General features: G+C 39.0%; 1 protein-coding gene across 1 annotated transcript; it reads left to right on the top strand.

Moving 5' to 3' along the window:
* The first annotated feature begins 371 nt into the window (after positions 1-371).
* Positions 372-1,301, top strand: LOC101551297 (mas-related G-protein coupled receptor member X2-like). The gene has a single exon (XM_004607940.2). It carries the CDS (start codon positions 372-374, stop codon positions 1,299-1,301), a length of 930 nt encoding a protein of 309 aa, XP_004607997.2.
* Positions 1,302-20,738: the final 19,437 nt, after the last annotated feature.

Genomic DNA, 20,738 nt, shown 5'->3' with positions numbered 1-20,738 from the left:
GGACATGGCCTAGGAAACTAGTGGGAAAATCGGGACCTTAAAAGATTTCATGTTTGTGAAAAGTTGTGATTCAGTAGATAAATCCCAGGCTTTAATCAGAAAGATCGGACAGAAACCAAATATATGATGCCAAACCTGTGTGGCCTGATTAAACTGTCTTAGTAGCTTTAGTTGCTTCTCTCTGGTCTCAGGTACCCGTATGGATACGAGAATCCATGATCATACTGAAAATTCTTTCTCATTTGTGTTTCTAGGAACACCAGCAGAGAGTATCTGAGCATGAGTATCACTGTCCCAACTTGCGTGATTGAAAACACACTACAGAATACAAGTGACTCATTGACTCAGTGAATTTTTAAAGACTACCTAACATGGCTGTGCTGATCTCAAACATTCTCCGATTCATCATTTCCCTGGTGGGGCTGGCAGGAAATTCTGTGGTGCTCTGGCTCCTGACTTTCCACATGCAGAGGAATGCTTTCTCCGTCTACATCCTCAACTTGGCAGGAGCTGATTTTGTCTGTCTATCCACCCACATGATATCCTCCATAACTCATTTGATCATAGATATCAAACTAGACTTAGCCATCATGTTTCGAGTTTATTTTATAACATTTGTCTTTCCCTATGTCGTAGGCCTGAGCATTCTCACTGCCATTAGCACTGAGCGCTGCCTCTCTGTCCTACTGCCCATATGGTATCATTGTCATCGCCCAAAACACATGTCATCTGTCGTGTGTACCCTGCTCTGGGCCCTGTCCCTTCCCTTTATCATCCTAAGAATGGAGGGTGATGGCTTATTGTTTAGAAAAACTGATAGATATTTGTGTAATCTAATAGATTTCAGCATTGCCACGTGGCTGATTTTCTCCTTTGTGCTTCTGTTTGGGTCCAGCCTGGTGCTGCTGACCAGATTGCTGTGCGGCTCCCAGAAGCTGAGGTTGACCAGGCTGTATGTGACCATCGGGCTCACAGTGCTGCTCTTCCTGCTCTGTGGACTACCCTGGGGAATCAGTTATTTTCTCTTATACCGGATGTCAAATGTTTCTACTATATACACCACAAAAGAATTTCAAGTGACCAGTGTATTATCCTGTGTCAACAGCTGTGCCAATCCCATCATTTACTTCTTTGTTGGCTCTTATAGGCAGCAGCAAAGACAGCAAAGAAAGAGCCTCAAAGTAATTCTGCAGAGAGCTTTGCAGGATGCTCCTGAGGAGGATGGAATCCAAGGCAGCCCTCCTCAGGAGTCCCTGGAGATGTCAGGAAATACTCATGGAACTAACTCAATCAAAATGTAGACATATGTTCAGAAATTTTGTAATTGTATTTCAGATACCACTTTCTCACTTCTTAAAGCTGAATATTATAAGTGAATTACATTTTATTTTCATGCTTTCTATATACATATATATATGTAAAAGGGCTATTTTGTGGTTTTGCATAATGTTCACACAAAATAAATCTGCTATTAAAATTAATCTTTTAGTGTTTTCAGGCGTGTTTGTATTTCTCATATATAATAATCAGAAGGTAAATCTGGATAATATGAAACAAGTTGAATTTGAAACTCTAGGGAAATTTTCCAATATGTTTTCTAGAGGAGTGGTTCTATATCTCTTTTAGACATCTGCTGTGTGCTGTCAGTGATCAGGACTTACTATTTCTCCATGAGTTTTTCTCTTGCACCAAATATTAATTCTTATAAATTAGTACTCAATACAATAGAAACAAAAATAATTAGACCTCATCAATCTCAACCATCCCTGTACAGCTAAGGAAGCATGGGCTAAAACTGGTAGAAACTAAATGAAGAGGAAAGAAATATGCACATTCAAGGTCAGATAAATATTTTCTATTTTACATTTCAAGGTTATGTCTTTCTTTTATATGTCTTTATATATCTTTATACATTTTACATGTGCAAATATGTACACATTTTATATATATTTATGCACTTAACATTTTATACACATGTATATGTCTTTATACATATTTTAAATGGCTGTACTTGCCTATTCTGTCAAATTTTACTTCTGTCTAAAATGTGAGAGAATGTCCAATCCACACTGTCACCATGGCTGACAGAGAAGTGCTTCACACTTTTGTTCTTTAGTGCAAAAACAAAACAATTGTGAAAATTTTAATTTAACAAGAAAATCATTTAAAACTGACTTTGGACTATTTCTAATTGTCCATACTTGGTTGATTTTGCATATTATTCAATTTTTCTTGAAAACATTATCATATGTTGGCAACTAAATTTTATTACAAATATGAAAAATTCTGTTTCCTGTCATATCCAAAGTTCTTATATGGGGAAAAGAAATGATTCTCAGGTTCAAACTGACAAATAGAAATATAAATGTTATTCAAATCAATATTCATAGAGAAAGAATTTAGATACAAATGTGATTAATACTGCTCCTTCTGGAAATGAGACCAGTAGATTTTATGAGTTGATATACTTCTGTAGCATTTATAAGGAAAATAGAAATTAAAAGGACTTATTATCTTAATAACACAAAATTTAAAATAGTCAAGTAGAGTTTGAGGCTCAGAGAAGAAAATTTTCCTTTATTTCTAATCTTCACAGACTCAACTCCCATATCTCTGTGTGTTGCCCAGGCACATGGCTGTCAGTGAGAGAATCCACAAGAACCACTAGCAGGGAAGTGTTCCAAATGGCAGTGGAGATGCACAGGCTGAGAGAGAGGTTTAATCAGATCTAACTTTGAGTAACATCCCCAGAGTGGTCATGATGCTAAAGACTTTGTGGTCTCATTGGACAGCATGTCTTTGAAAAGGAAAACAGATGTTCACGGGAAACTTGATAACTCCTCAGCAATTTCCACTCCTGAGGAGTCTTCTTTGGGGCTAGAGAAGGGTTCAAAATGAAGGTGAATCACCATAGACTTCCTGTCAACAGGAGTCAGCTTGCCATCTAAAGGAAGGATAAAAAGCAAACAAGTTTCCCGAGCTTATTTCCGAAGAAACTGTTCTTTTTTTGTCCTAAGGCACCTCCATTAACCTCAAAATAGGAACCACTTGAGTGCACCAAGAAAAGACATTCTTGAGTGCACCAAGAAAAGACAGAAATTCAGGGACCAGTGAGGTAGTCCAACAGGTAAGGTGTTTGCCTTGCTCACTGCATACTCACAGCCTGACAGGGAGACAGCATTTTAAACGGCTGTCCTCAAAATTTTGTCACCCTCATTTTTCTGGATGCCCAAGAGTCAGAGGAAACGGTAATCAGTCTGTGAGGCACAGAGATATTTCTTCCTGGATGCATAATCAATGGAGAATATGCAAATGGATTTGGTTATAAAGGCAGAACAGTCTATCTTTGTTCGCTTTCTTCAGAAAATTAAGTTTCTGGGACTTTTTCTGGGTGATGGAACTCTTCTTAACTACATTCCATTAAAATGTTTGCTTCACTCTTTTGTTGTATAATAACATCTGTATAACTTCTTTGAAATAATATCTCAAAGATGTATCATTGCCAGTATAATTTGATTTTTGTTTTAAAATAAGTTGGTATTTATAATTATTTATAAATATTTATTTTTAAAATTTTGGGGGTTCATGATATTAAATTTCTAAGAAAGAATAGCAATTGTGTTTATTTCTTTGTTTTTTGCTTTTAAGATCACACTGGTGATGCACAGGGTTTACTCCTGGCTGTGCACTCAGGAATTACTCCTCCTGTTGCTTGGGGAACCATATGGGATGCTGGGAGTCAAACCCGGGTCGGCCGCGTGAAAGGCAAATGCCATACCTGCTTTGCTATCACTCCAGCCCCAGCAATTGTGTTTTAAATGAACGACAATAACTAAAAATGGCCTGAATCTTGAAACCTATACCTCTCCCATTTGTGTGTAGTCCCCATTGAAAAAAAAGTTGTGTTAACAGTGTGGCCCTCTGTAACATTTACCAACCAGCCAGGGGAAGAAAAGAAAGGCAGCTGAGACAGTGGATTCAGCACAGTGTATGGCATACCACTTTGTGGTTGGAGAATATGATATATATTTGTGGAAGCGAATTGATTTCAGAATTGCCGCGTGATTGATTTTTGTGGAACACCTTGGTGCTTCTTTTGGGATCCAGCCTGGTACTAATGATCAGATTGCTGTGTGGCTCCAGGAAGAAGAACCTGACCAGGGCATGTGTTACTTTTGGGCTCACTTTGCTGGCTTTTGTCCTCTGTGGAAGCCTTTGAGCATCCTCTTAGGTTTAATGCCAATTAGTTATACTATGTATATTTTAAAATCTTTTCTAGTTACAAAGATATTAACCTGTGTCAAAAGCAGTGCTAATCCCATGATTTACTTCTTTGTTGGCTCTATAGGCAGCACAAAAGGCAGCAAAGAACAAACCTCAAATTAATACTTCAGAGAACTTTGTGGGATGTTCCTTATGAGAATGGAAGTCAAGGCAGTCTTCCTCAGGAGACTCTGGAGATGTCAGGAAATACTCACTTGTGTGAACTCAATCACAATGTAGACATAATTTTCAGAAATTGTGTCCCTGCATTTCAGATATATGGCATTTCTCAGTTTTTAAAGCTGAATAGTATTTCATTGAAAAGTGAGTCACTATTTACTTTCATGGTCTGTGTATATAGGTAAAAGTCTATTTTTGTCTAGTGCTCATGCAAAATAAATTTTGGTACTAATATATGTATTTGAGGCTGGATCGAAAGCACAGCAGGTAGGGCATTTGCCTTACATTCAGCCAACCCAGTTTCTATTCCTCCGCCCCTCTTGGAGAGCCTGGCAAGCTACCCATGGCATATTCGATATGCCAAATACAGTAACAAGAGTATCTCACCCACACAGCAGAGCCTGGCAAGCTACCCATGTCATATTCGTTATGCCAAATACAGTAACAAGTCTCACAATGGAGACATTGCTGGTGCCCGCTGGAGCAAATCAATGAGCAACAGGATAACAGTGATACAGTGATATGTATTTGAGTTTTTTAGGGCACGTTTGTATTTCTCACAGATGAGCAACTAGAAGGGAAACCAGGTTAATATGAAACAAGTTGCCTATGAAACTCTAGGAGTAATTTCAAATGTCTTTTCTATAGGGGAGTGGTTCTATATCTGTTTGTTACATCTGTTATATGGTGTCAGTGCTCTGGACTTACTGGTTTCCATATGTTCCTCTCTTGCACCAAACACCATTTCTTATGAATTAAGTACTCAAAACAACAGAAACAAAAATACACCTATGAGACCACATCATACTCAAAGAGTTCTGTACAGCTAAGGAAACATGGGCTGAAACTAATAGACATAAAATGAAAAGAAAAAAATTATGCAGTCAACAACATTAGATAAAGGTTTCCTATTTTAGTTATATAAAACATACAGATTAACATCAAAGAATAATCCAAAATCCCTATCCAAACATTTGGAGAAAAAATGAACAGGTGTATATCTCCTTCTTTGGAAGAGATGGGCAGTGGTTGGGGATTCATTGAAAAAAGAAATCTCATCCATGGCTGGTTCAACTAGTTCTACCCTAAGGATAACAGTATGGACGTTTCTCAAAGCAGAATATGAAATCAAAGCGCTAACAATCAAATTTAGAAATGTGCCCATCAAAAAGGCAGACTGGAGCTTGGGAAAATACCTCAGGATATCAGTGGAGGGAAGTCAGCACTGCTTGTGGGTTGCATTGAAACACTGCATGCCCCAAACTCTGCTAAGAATAACTATGTATATCACATTTCCACAATATCTAATGAAATATAACAAGAGAATGAGTAATCAAAGTTAGTTGCTCACATTTGTGTAAAAATATATTTCTGGGGTTTAATTTTAACCCACTGGTCTATGTGTGGGTTTTTGTTCCAATATCATTGTTTTAATTTATACTTTTGTACTATTTCTTGAAGTCAAAGATTATGATGCATCTTACTTATTCTTCTTCCTCTCAAAATTATGTTGGTCACACAGGAACTTTAGCTTTTCATGTGAAAAAGAAAAAACACCTACTAACTGCTTCTGGCACCATATTAGCACATTACCGGTCATGATCTAAAAACTCACAAATAAATCTCGGAAGAGAACAACAAGCTATAGAGGTGCCTCAATGACCCACACCAGACTAAGTTATTCCAGGACACCTCATAGGGTGTGGGTTGAGCCCACCATCTGCCCCAAGAGAGCCCTGGCAGTCAAAAACATCTATAACTCAATTCTGAAATGCTCAAAGCCGATCTCTACAGGCTCAGGACAAGCCCCTCATGCATGAGAATAAATCTGTTGAAAAACCCATGTATGCAGGTTTATGTATGAGGGTTTGGTGACTAAAATCCCCAGGGTCCCATGGAGTCAGGAATGGGCGACCTTCCTTCTTTTCCATATCCTTCCGGGAGCCTGGCGGTGATGCCCAAGAACTGCATCTGGTGCCATAGAAAATCACTAATGGCATTGACCAAGAGACTCACAAATGAATATCAGAAGAGAACAACAGTAGAGCTTCTTCCAGACCCCAAAGTGGCCATCCAATTAAAAAATTTAACTCCAGCTGTATCACCCACTTAAAATGTTCAAATTTCTGAAGGAACATCTAATTCTCTAAGCCACTCATGTAACAAGAATAGCACACCACATTTCATGGGGTGTAAATTAGAAGGCAACCAATCTTGATCAGATTTGATCAAGATAAGTTGCCTTCTAATATATATTAGAATCAAATCTAATCAAATCTGATCGAGATTGGTTGCCTTCTAATTTATATCTCATCAAATGTGGGTTGTAAGTATATGGGGTGTTTATATATGCAAACAGTCTGCTGCCCCCGTGCCTTGCTGTCTTCCTCAGGGGCCTCTTGGAGGGGATGGGCCTCAGTTTCACTCCCTGCCTTGAGCAGAGCTCCCGAGGCCATGCTCAACGCCCCTCTCCACACATTTGGATGAGCCTCACACATGAAGGAACCGGCAGAGGAATCAAGGTGTGTGGGACCCAGGGCTGAGACCTCCAAGCCTGCTCGGGTCAGGACTGGGCCTCTTTCGCCCAGATTCCCCATTTTCCAGTAGCTAGGCAGTCACACCCAGGGACTGTCCCTGGCGCCGTGCAATCCCACCGGTGGACAACATCCAGAGATTATAACACCAAGCTCCCAGAAGCACACAGCCGCTTCACAGCCACGCAACATCTTTTAGCCTAGTTCTCCCTCTGGGAGAACCTGGCAAGCTACTAAGAGTTTCCAGCCCACATGGGAGAATCTCTCAAACTCCCCATGGCATGTTCATATGCCAAAACCAGTAACAATTATGGATCTCATTTCCCTGACCCTGAAAGAGCCTCCAATGCGGCATCATTGGAAAGGATGTGTTAAAGGGAGGCTTCTAAATCTCAGAGCTAGGACAAATGAAGACGTTACTGAGTCCACTCAAGAAAATTGTTGATCAACGGGCTGATGATGATGATGATGATAAATATACACATATATATTAGCACAGAAGTCTCAATCTATAAAAGCATGTAAGTAATTTCTTATACAAGGGCTTAATGGCTCCAAAGTAAGATACAATAATTTTCACAATCTTTTCTCTAAGGAAGAAATATTGTATCATGTTTAGAGGATTATTCATAACAAGCAATACAAAATAAATTATTCAGACATGACTATGGGGCAGGCTGGGTGTTTTTAAGAAAATACGAAATAATGGTGATGGGAAGTTTTAATAGTGGTGAAATTGGTGTTGGAATATTTAATGTAATAAATTTTGGTGAATAACTATGAAAATACAATTTAAAAAATTTAAAAAATAGAAATAAAAATAAATAAAAAATAAACAGAACATTTTTCCATTTTCTTTAAAATTGTTAGTGCTCTTTAAAGAGTCTATTCAAATCTTCAACTTTCAGACAGGACTCGATGTGTTTTTGATCTTGAGTTTTATGAGAGTTTTAGATCTTTTGGTCATCAATTCCATATGTGTATGGTCCACACACTTTTAACAGAGTATTAAATTATAAACCATTCCAAATCAATATATTACAGTTTTTATGCAGTTACACAGGAGCTAATTATCTATATGGATTGCAATTTATTCTGTGTGTTGGACACATTTACTTCTGGTAATAATATTATAAATATTTCTACATGTGTAAACTTTGTATTATGTATTTTTCACAGGCAAAATCATCTCTGTAAATAAACTAATACATCAGAAAGGGAGGAAAATTATGACATTGCTAACCATTATAAATATTATTTTTTTCCCCGGAGCCAGGGTCCTGGGCCGCCCTCGAGCCCTCACTTCGCCTCACACCATTATAAACATTTTAAATGGCCCTGCTTGCTGGTTCTCTTCCACCAAAAACATCTGATAATGCCTTATCCCACAGTGTTGCCCTAGTTGATGAAGATATGTTTAGCACTTTTATCTCAGAGAATTAAGTGAGAAATTTTAATTTATAATGAAGTCATTAAAAATTGAGGGGCTGGAGCGATAGTACAGTGAGTAGGGCGTTTGCCTTGCATGCTGAAGAGCTGGGATGGATTCCCAGCATCCAATATTGACCCCCAAGCACTGCCAGGAGCAATTCTTTAGTGCAGAGACAGAAGTAACCCCTGAGCATCCCTGGGTATGACCCAAAAAAGAAAAAACAATTGAGATTTTGCACTATTTCTGGTGCCCACACTTGGTTTGTTTTGCATATTATTCAACTTCCCGTGAATGTATTAGTGTAATATTTAAAATTAAATTTAATTACGAATCTGAAAATTTCAAAATCTCCTGCCATACACTAACATCTTTTATATGAATGAAAATGACTCCCTTGTTCAAGTAGCAAACAGAGCGTATATATTATTTAAGTCAGCAATCATAGGAAAAGAATTTAGATGCAAATGTGAACCAAACTGCAAATTCTGGTATTAGGACCAGTAGATTTCTTTTTTAAAAAAAATTTTATTAGTGAATCACCGTGAGGTACAGTTACAAACTTATGAAATTTCATGTTTGCATTTGGTTTACATCCCTCCACCGGTGCCCATTCTTCTCCACCAATGTTCTAAGTATCCCTCCCATCACCCCCACTCCAACCCCCACCACTCCACCCTGCCTCTGAGGCAGGGCATTCCTTTTTGTTCTCTCTCCTGTTGAGTGTTGTAGTTTTCAATAGAGGTATTGAGCCGCCATCATGCTCAGTCTGCAGTCTACTTTTGGTATGCAGTTTTCAACCTGAGTCAGAAAGAAAGAGACAGACATAGAAAGATTGCACTCATATGTAGAATATAAAGTAGCAGAATGGGACACTAACACTCAAAAGTAGTCAAGATAAAAACCAGGAGGTCTTCATATCTCTTCATTCTTAGCAATGGAAAACAAATTATCAAATGCTTTCTTTTCAGCAGGTTGACTTTAGGGGGGAGAAACTCCAAATCAATAATAGTGAATTGTTTGTTGAAATATTGAATGTAATCGAAGTAAAGTGAAAGTAAAGTGAAACTTAGCAGTTACACATGCGGGATGGGGGGCTGGGGAGGTGGGGGGAGGGGGAGGTATACTGTGATTCTTGGTGGTGGAATATATGCACTGGTGAAGGGATGGGTGTTCGAGCATTGTATAACTGAGACTTAAACCTGAAAGCTTTGTAACTTTCCACATGGTGATTCTATAGAAGAATAAATTTTTTTTTAAATTTATAGGAGCCCCACAAGTAAAAGTACATGCATAAAGAGATTATAGTTACTAAAATGTCTTTAAGTATGCTTTGTGCACTTGATTGTACCCTTTTCAACAAATTAGAAGAGCAAGAATAAAGACAATAAATTTAAAACATAAAAAAACAGGAGGTCTGCCCCACAGCTTGGAAACTGGTCTCACATTCTAGGGGAAAAGGCAGCTGAGATAGAGAAGGACCAGTAGATTTCTTATGAGATGACAAACTTCTGTGGTGAAGTAAAAAATAAATTGCAAAGAAAATGTGTGACTTGTTGCCATGATAATGTAAAATTTAACATCTCAGAGAGAGAATGAGTCTCAGATAAGGAATGTGCACTTTATTGTTAATTATAAATATTCACAGAGCCAACTCCTATTGCTTTGTTGCTGCCCTGGTACATGATTATCAGTGAGAGAATCCACAAGAACCACTAGCAGAAAGTGTACCACATGGAGGTGGAGATGCACAGGCTTAGATGAAGAGTTCATCAGATCTAACTTTAAGCCATCCCCAAAGTGCTCATGACACCAAAGACATTGTGGTCTCATTTGACAGCAGGTCTCTGACCAGGAACACACCAGAAATTGTGGAAAACTTAAGCCAACCTTCCCCACCAACTCCCACTCTTTCCAAGGGTTCTTCTACAGGGGACAGAAAAGGGTTCAAAACAAAGGTGAATCTTTATACACTCTTCCTGTCAACAGAAGTCAGTTTGCAACCTAAAAGAATGCAAAGTAGGTAAGTTTATCAAGTTTATTTCCAAAGCCACTGCTGTATTTTTGTCATAAAGCTCATCCATGAACCTCAGCTGGGAGCCACACAGGTGCAACATGACAGAATTTCAGGGGCCAGTGAGACAGTAGAGCAGGTAGGGTGTTTGCCTGTCTCACTGCCTACCTGTGTGACTGCAAACTCACAGCCTGGCAGGGAGAAAGTATTTCAAATGGTTGTCCTCACAGTTTTTTTACGTCTCATGTTTCTGGATGCACCAGAGTCAGAGGAAATGGGAATCCATCATTGAGGCACAGAGATATATATCCTCCTGGATGCATTATTAATGGGGAATATGCAAATGAGATATAGTGACTAAGGCAAGGCAGAGAAGTCTTTAGTATGCTCACAAAATTTAGTTTCTGGGGCTTTCCCTGGGTGATAGATCTCTTATTCACTACATTCCATCAAATTGTTTGCTTTCCTCTTCTGATTGTCATATGTCCATATGTATAACTTCTTTGGAATGATTTCTCACTAGTATGATAACTTGATGCCAGTATAATGTGAATTTTATTTGAAGACATGGTGATAAGCAGATATTAGAACTATTTTGTTATCATTATTTTGACTTTAGAACATAGAATAACAAATGTGGTTTAAATGAATTACAATAAATAAAACTGACCTGAGACATGCCATGCCATGTGCCCTCCACTGTGCATTTCCCTGTCGCAACAGCAACAAAATTGCATTAACAATACATGGTCCTTTCTGGCATGTAGCAGTTAGCCCACTGTAAGTAAAGAAAGACAGAGCTCATGACTCAGTGTCTTAACTGCCCTCCTAAGAGCAGGTATTCAGTCATGAGAGGGCCCAATTACCTGATACGATCCAGAATCAGGAAACTCAAACACCTTGGGAAAAATAGTTCTGAGGAGAATGTAAATAGTGGGTAACTGCAGCCTCTACAACTCTGATACATCCTCAGAAACTACCCCTTTCAGAGATATTTGATGGGAGCTCTTCTCCTGATAAATTATGTGGCAGAAAACAGTGACAATGGCATGGACATAGAGCTGGGATCAGGGCTTAAGCTGGCCAATGTGAATCTTAGGAAAGTCATTTATTCTTATTAACATTTATCTTCTTCGTGCATATGAGGCCATTAATGAATAGAAATAAGTGATACATGTGGATATTACTATGGTGCACATTAAATGCTACAATCAACATGAATTAGGATCCAGTTTCAACAATTTTTTCAGAATGCAACAAAGACAAGGACTTAGCACAACTGGCATTAATTTTCAATGTCATGAATGAAAAGGGCATCACACTAATAACAGCTAAATGTGTTTGTACTTTTCCTTTTCTCACCAGAGCACCAAGACTTCAAAAACAAGGAGAGAATTAATGCCTAACTGGAACTTCATCATACTCAAACACTTCTGCACAGCTAAGGAAACATGGGTTAACATGAAAAGATATCAACAGAATAGGAGGAAATATTTACATTCAACACAGCTGAAAAAAGAATTCATATCGGAGATAAATGGAGCACAAGAGTAAGCAACAGGAGACAATTAAAAAGCCCTATCCAAAAACGGAGAGAGAAAATTTTTCAATCAGGCACCTTTCTGAAGTAGACAAGAATGATGAGACAAGGAAAAATTGTTGATCATAACTTACTAACAGGGAAATACAAATGAAGATGACAATGAGATATCATTTGAAAACCGTTTGACTAGCACATATTAGAAACGAAAACCAAAATATAACAAAACTGAAAACTAACTGTCGGTGAATGTCTGGTGAAAAATGAACTCTCACCTGTGGTTTCAGCTAGTGCAACCCTATGAAAAAACAATATGGAGGTTTCTCAGAGAATTAAATATAGAATTAGCATGGGGTCCAAGAAATAATACAGTGGGTAGAGCACTTGCTGGCATGTAGCCAATTCTGGTTCAATCCCTGGTAGCCTGTGTGCTCCCTCAAGCCTGCCAGGAGTGATCCATGAGGATAGTGCTTGAGTAATCCCATTAAGCGTGGCCTAAAATAAATAGAGAGAGAAAGTTGCCATAGGATCCAACAATTCCACTTCTTTCTATCCCCAGAACAAACCATTCTTCCAAGAGGACGTATGCTCACAATTATTCATAGCAACTCTCAGCACAATAATTAGAATGTGCACTGAACCCATGTGTCCAAACAGAGAAATGAATAATGAAAATAATATTCATTATACATACAACTTATAAAAAATAGCTGCAAGGGATAAAGAAATGCATTTTTTTCTGCAACTTGTGTAGAACTGTAAGTTAAATGAGTCATAGAAGGACAAATACCAGATCAGATAACTTAATTTTGATCTATAGAAGAATCATAGGAGGAGGGAATATCTGTTTTCTCAGCGACAATAACCAGATCACCCCGACCAGTGAATGTAGAAATGAGGACAGGAAAAGAAAGGAATGGAAAAGCTAAGTATAGAGGAGGGAGAAATTACAGGAGTAAGATTCAGGAGCTTTGAGTACAATAGTAGTATAGGGATGGGATGGACATATGTATATATCTATATTACAGAGCCCACAATACTCTAAGTATAAAATTGAAACTTCATAATATAATTTAGAAATGTGCCTGTCAAAAAGGGAGACAAGGGGTTGAGACAGCACCTAGATTCATTGGTAGAGGAAAGTCAGCACTGCTGATGGAATTGTTAAAACATCGCATGCCTAAAACTAAGTTAAGAATAACTGTGTATATCTAGGTACCATAATATCTAATTTTAAAAATCAATTAGTAAATATTTGTCGTTCACATAAGTGCATAAATATATTTCTTCTGTGGCTTAATTTTATTCCATTGGTCTGTATGTACTTTCGTTCCAGTGCCATTATGTTTTAATTGCTACCTTTGTACCGGAGCCTGAAGTCAAAGACTATGATATATCTGCTATTTTCTTTTTGCCTTCAGAGCTACATTGGTCACATAGAAACTTAGCTTTCGATAAAAAAACAACTTCAAACTATTTCTAGTTTACTTAAAAATTATTGTTTGTACTCTAATAAGAGACATATATAGCAGTAATGAAATCTACAGTTTAAAAAGTAGAGAGATTGAGGTTTGAATGAGGGATAAAGCACAACTGAACTTTTAGTAAGATGTATAATATCTTCATAGCTCCATTTCTTTCCTCTGAAAAATGTAATAGTAATTGCCTAGTACCTCAGGTGGCCATGTGTATCAGTGATCAGATAGCAGAGGCTCACATCTTTACTTCTCATCTCAGGAGCATAAGTTGAGAATTTTTGAACATGGATCCACCCATCACAGCCTGGAACACTGAACTCACAATGATCCATAGAACTAACCATGCCATCCATGAACTTCTTAAAATACAGACACAGATACTGGACTTGCTCTTTATTGCTATTGTCCTGGTTGAACAGCAGGAAATAGTATTGTGTTATATTTCCTGGACTTTCACAGATGGAGGAATACTTTCTCTGTTACCTCAACGAGATATGTTCTGATCTTCTCTCCTACTCCTTCCAGAAGCCTCGGGAGACACTCATCAACTCCTTCCATTCCATTTTCACCTACATACCCAGATTTTCACCATGTGTTCGCACTCACCTAAGTCTCAGGCCCAAACATCCAAGCTATCAGCACTGAGGGGTGAACGACCATGTGTCCCACAATGTGCTGCTGTCACCATCTGAAACACATGTGAGTGACATGCATGTCTTGTTCCGGACCTTGACCCTACTGCTGAGTGTCCTAGAAGGGAAGGGCAAAGGCTTTCCATTTTGGTAATAATGACTAAAAAGGGTCCCATGACTGCTGGATATTCAATATTTTTAGTCTTTACTTCTTGATGGATCTTCTCTGGACCTGCTGGTCAGATTGATGACTGGATCTCAGAACAAAGAGCTGACCATGGTCTATCTGACCATCTGGCTCACAGTGTGCTGTCTAACCACCCTGTGAACTCCCCAGGAAATCCACTGTTCCTGAAACAATTTGGATTCTGAAAGATATTGATGTTAACTTTATCCATTTGTGTTTGTTTTGTCTGAGATATTAGCTGTGCCTCATCCCTTTTAAGCTACTTTATTTGACCTCACAGTAGCAACAGCCTGATAAGATCCTTATTTTGATTCTCCTGAGGGCCTTGCAAGAATTTTCTGAGATGACAGAGTGAAAGTGTAGACAGCCTTCTTCAATGTTGGGATGCATGTAAGTTCACAAAATAATGAGTGGGTACTGCTGGGACTACATCTACATTTGGTGGCCCAGAACTACCCCCCATTCTCCATAAGCCTCCCAGCAGAGAGGCAGAGAGACAAGAGAAGACAAGAGACCACAGCCTGATGGTGAAAGGGGCCTGTTTTATGCAGACCTGATAGCATACTTACAGAACATCTTCGGGAGATTGAAGTATAGGACCTAGGTGTGACTGATCATTTACATAGGTAAGATCTGGAAATTTACATAGATCACTTATATAGATAAAACATAAGAAATTTTTGAGGGAATATTAATAAGACGCTATGTCTTCTGAGGACATCTACATTGCTTTTATCTTTCCTTCTATTTGTATATGTTATGAATACTTACAGTTATTTGTATAAAAACAGTAAGAGACAAGATTCCAATACTCAGTTCTCTGGGCTCTGAGAGGAAGCAAGGATTTTCCCATAAATCCCAGACTAAGTCTCAACAGGCCAGTTCAGATTGACCTTCCTCTGTCTATTAAGTCATAGATTTTGCATCAATACCATGCATTTCTGCTTTCTAGACTTCCATTTTGATGCTGGGATAACTTTGCCACTCACCCTCGGACCATCCCAGTCTCAAGCCGGGATCTCCTTTTGCAGTGTTAGGAAATAAAGTAACTGAAGCCTGAGTCAAGTAATTATGGCCAATGCCCAGGAGTAGATATTTTCAGAGTCAATCAACTCTCAAATATTAGGAGCATAGCATTAGTGGTCTTCCTGTGTTTAACCAAAGAACATTGCTCTATAGTAAATTATAAAAAGGCTGTAGAATAAATAGTAAAGAAAGCACACCACTTACAAAGCACTACAAATACCAAGTTCAGAATTACCAGAAACTTTTGGCTTATAGGAAATCAAGATTGACTTGGGGAACTGTGATAATGAGATCTAAAATACAAAGGAAAGGATAAAGATAAACTTTAACTAAATTAGGGATGCTATCAAGAGCATGGTAAGATTCTCTGGGAAGAGGAAAAGGGGCAATTCACTGATGAAATCTAAAACACTTAGGGTTGATATCCAACAGGTACACACAGCTGTTCTGACACACAGCCTCTGCTTCAATACATAGATGTTGCCTTTACAGTCAACTTGGTTCTTATAAGTTTGAGAGACTTGCTTCATTTCAGAGTTCTGGGTCCCTGGAAAACTTCTTGTGGAAGGTATGACACACTTGTGCCTGTTAAGGAAATGCTGATGGCAGTCTATCATATATGACCTGATCCAGGAATATTCACCCCATCTTAAGATGAGTATTGCTAAATCTGGTAGCCAGGATTTCTCCCACTTTTGAGGAACATTAGATATTTCCCTTGTTTTTCTGGCTTACTTCATAAAGTAAGTGAGCAGAGCCTGGCAAGCTCCCCATGGCATATTCGATATGCCAAAAACAGTAACAATAACTGGTCTCATTCCCCTGACCTGAAAGAGTCTCCAATATGGCAGCATTGGGAAAGACAAGTAAGGAGAGGCTGCTAAAATCTCAGGGCTGGGATGAATGGAGATGTTACTGGCACCTGCTTGAGTAAATCGATGAACAATGGGATGACAGTGATACAGTGATACTTCCCTAAACATGAGTTTCTTTGTTTTCATCTTACTTACAATAAATTTCATAATTTTGTTTCTTGTTCCTTGTGGCTGAAAAATATTTCATCATTTATGTATATATCATAGGGAATACTATGTGTATATATACTATATACTGTGTATATAATATATAGTAGAATGCAATGTACATATAATATATAGTGAAACAATATGTATGTATATATAATGTATGTACCACAAGTTCATTATCTTCATTTCTGTTGTTAGACATCTGGGTTATTTCTGTATTTTAAAGAAATATTACACTGTATATACAGATACAAGACCAATTTTAAATCCACCAACATTGTACAATAATTCTCTTTATATGACAGATTTATCAAGCCTTGGTGTTTCCTATCTTTGTGATACTCACGATCCTCATATGCAGGTCATCTCCTCTACCTCCACTGGGCCACAACAAGCCCTCCTTCTGACTTTTATTTGAAATTCCAAATAAAAGTGAAGAAGAGTTTATTGTCTACTATGCTACTAGTAATGGGTAGATACTTTATGAAGAAGACTATTCACTTCTTCTATTTTGGGATTGGGCTGATGTCTTTTTAGTACTGTGTTTTATGAGATTTTTTTTGATGTTTCAGTTATCAACTCCTTATGTGCATGCTTGACACACTTTTTTTTAATAAATTTATTTATTTTTAATTAATGAATCACCATGAGGGTACAGTTACGGATTTATACACATCTGTGCTTATGCTTCCCCCATACAAAGTTCGGGAACCCATCCCTTCACCAGTGCCCATATTCCACCACCAGTAAACTCAGCATCCCTCCCATCCTCCCCAATCCCATCTCCCCCCCACCCCACCCTGTCACTGTGGCAGGGCATTCCCTTCTGTTCTCTCCCTCTAATTAGCTATTGTGGTTTGCAATAAAGGTGTTGAGTGGCCACTGTGCTCAGTCTCTAGCCCTCATTCAGCCCGCAACTCCCTTCTCCCACATGGCCTTCGACTACATTATAGTTGGTGATCCCTTCTCTGAGTTGCCCTTTGCCCAGAATGTGAGGCCAGCCTCCTAGCCATGGAGTCAACCTCCTGGTAGTTGTTTCTACAATTCTTGGGTGTTAGTCTCCCACTCTGTTATTCTATATGTCATAGATGAGTGCAATCTTTCTATTCTGTCTCTCTCTTTCTGACTCATTTCACTTAGCATGAAACTTTTCATGCCGATCCACTTAAATAAAAAATTTGTGACCTCCTTTTTTCTAACAGCTGCATAGTATTCCATTGTATAGATGTACCAAAGTTTCCTCAACCAGTCAATAGCCAGAATCTGGAAAAAACCCGAATGCCCTAGAACGGATGATTGACACACTTTTAACAAAGAAGAGTATTAAGTTAGAAGTCATACCAAATCAACATATTATAATTTTTATATAGCTAGAGGTGCTGATTGATTGCATACATTGAAATTGATTCAGTTATTGGACACTGACTTTTGGTGATACTACTACAAGTATTTATGTATTTGGCACATGCACAAACATCACTGTAAATCAATTACTTCATAAAAAAATAAAAGTGGAAAATGTATAATATCCTTATTCATTACACAAATTCTAAATGGCCCTGCTTGCCGAGTTTGTCAAATTTTACTTCTGTCAAAAGACTGATGAAATGTTATAACCCACACGTTCACCACAGCTGACAGAGAAATGTTTTGTGTAATAAATACAAAGAAGCATGCTCAGGAGGGTGGAATGATGTGATGTGATATGTGTTTTGTTGTGCTGTTCGAGGGTTCTTGGGGCGGATCTTTCTCTCTCTCCCTCTCTCTCTCTTTCTCTCCGCCCCCCCATTAGAGTTTGGTGCTCTCAAGCCACTCTGTATAGACCAGATCAGGATGGCACCTGCTTGTGCTCTGCTTTTCTGTGTGCCACTGTGCTCTCTTCTGTCTGTCTCTCTGTCTCTGTCTCTGTAGTCTCTCCTCTGGTCTCTTCTGACTTCTCTATGCCTCTGTTTCTGTGTCTTCTCTCTCCTCCACTTCCGTGTCTTCTCTCCACTCTGTCTTCTCCGCTGCTTCTGTCTTCTCTCCTCTGTCTTCTCTGTGCTTCTGTCTCTTCTCCTCTCTTGTCTTACCTCTGCTGCATCTGTCTTACCTCTGTCCTGCCTCTAATTCTCTTACAGTCTTAGTTTATATAGCAATCATATAGGGTGGTGACACAAAGGTGGGCTGAACATTAACAAATCAACAAAGAAGGGTAAGACCACTTCTCCAGGAGATTAACAAAATCTCATCTATGGAGATTACTCCAGATTACTAGTAGATCTGCTCAAGGGTAAGATCCAAAACAAGGGTGTGTCACTTTCTTCTTTCCTCAGCTAGTAATCCACTTAAACAGTCTTCCCAAATCAATAATCGTGAAAAAAAAAGACTTTAGGTGCAAAGATGAACCAAACTGCTGCTCCTGGAAATGAGATCAGTATATTTTACATGAGTTGATATCCTTCTGTAGTCAGTTGTAAGGAAAATAGAAGCTACCTATTTATTGCCATAATAACACAAAATTTAAATGAACCAGGTAGAGTTTGAGTCTCAGATAAGGAACGTGCACTTTATATCTAATTAAAAATACTCACAGACTAAACTCACTTTGGTCCATGATTTTGGAAGAAAGAATAATAACAGTGGTTTAAATGAATTACAATATCTAAAACTGCCCTGAGTCTCGATCACCCATGCCTCTCCCATTTTTGCACATTTCCCTTAAAATTTTTTTATATAATGTAGGAGCACTATTTATTCAGCCATTGATTAAGCGATTGAATTGGGTATGAACTCCACATTACTTTTTAAAATTTTATTGTATCACGTGAGATAGAGTTCAAAGCTTTCATGGTTGAGATTCAGCCATGTAATGATGGAACACCCATTCCTTCACCAGCACATTTTCCACCACCAAAATCCCTGGTATCCCCGAGCACTCACCCAAATCTCATGCTTCACTCTGCCTCTACAGCAGACAATTTCCCTAATATTCTCTTATCTAATTTGGGGCATTATATTTTGCTCCAGTTTTCCCACTACAATTCAAGCCTAACTTCCAGGAACAGATGCTAGATAATTTATTTTCTGTTGCTCATTTTGAATATCATGAGAATTTGCATGGTCATGATTATAAACGGAAATTTCAAGATTGCAAATGGTTGAATTTCAGAGACGTCTCTGTATGACATTAATCCATTTTGCAACTCAATTTAGAATCTCTGAGCCAGGATTGTTGGTGCACTAAGATGGCACCCAGAGGAAAATTGTGGGCATGACAGCGGGTGAGGACCCAGGAAGGGATAACCTGGGTCCTCTGCCACCCTGCAGCCTGGTGATTTAGTCCTGGAACCCTAAACGGGGGACCTTGTTTGTGGAAACTTGTGGTTACCAGTATTCCATCTGTAGTAGGCGAGGAGATTGCACCTGCTCCATCTGAGATGCCCCAGTGAAATTGGCTCGGTATGGGGTCCAGAGAGAATTCCAGCTCTGCAGTGTCCTCCAGGACTCACTGTTGCTGTGTCTCTGGGCCAGGGCTGTTGGTGTGCTAAGATCCACATTACAAAATTTTCAACAGATTATATCTTGGTGATGGTAGAGTCAGGCTGGGGGTATGGCAGTGATTTTCTGTTGTAGAAGCAAGTGGCTGCTGGGGGATCTGTTTGTGTGGGAACAGGCCAACCGACCCCCTCCAGTTTATTCTTGTCTGTTCAGCCATTTGCAGGTCCAAGCTTAACTGGAGCTTTTGATCTCTTTCGAGATTTATTTAGGGGTCTCTGAAGCAAGGCTGGTAGTAGAGCATACAGGGTAGCTCTGGAGTTAGGTCGTGGGAGGTGATAGCCAGTGTTTCCATATGTATTGGGAAGTGAGGGGAGGTAGCCCACCCCAATTCTGAGAAAGCCTGGAGTCACAAAACGCTCATACCAGAATTTTCAGCAGATTATATCTTGGTGAGGTCCATCCTGAGAAGGTGGAGTCAGGCCAGGTGTATGGCCGTGATTTTGGATTGTGGAAGCAAGTGGCTGCTGGGAGCTCTGCTTGGGCAGGCAAAGGCCAACCCAACCCCCTCGATTTAACCCAGTTTGTTCAGCCATGTGAGGGTCTGAAATTAACTGTGCCTTTTATAGCTTTTGAGATATATCTATAGGTCTCTGAAATAAGGCCAATAAATGAGCGGGTATAGCTGAGCTGGAGGTGGTTTGTGGGTGTGGTTCTCACATACCTAGCTTTTGTCCATTTAATTTCTTGGTAAACTTGGTCCCAAGTTCTTGAGGTCTGGCCAAAGGCACAGCAGCAATTTTGGGTTATCAAGAAGCCTAAAGGAACCATCAGGCTGCTGATGCACTCGCCCAGCAGGTACAGGTTGACCTGTTGGCGGCAACATACCCCACAAGAGTCTCTTATCTCTTAAGCTCACAGCAGGCAGAACTAGTTGCTGTACATGTTTAATGAAT

The sequence above is a fragment of the Sorex araneus genome, chromosome 6, assembly GCF_027595985.1.
Source record: "Sorex araneus isolate mSorAra2 chromosome 6, mSorAra2.pri, whole genome shotgun sequence".
NCBI classification, from domain to species: Eukaryota; Metazoa; Chordata; class Mammalia; order Eulipotyphla; family Soricidae; genus Sorex; species Sorex araneus.
This window is presented reverse-complemented; position numbering and strand designations above follow the sequence as displayed.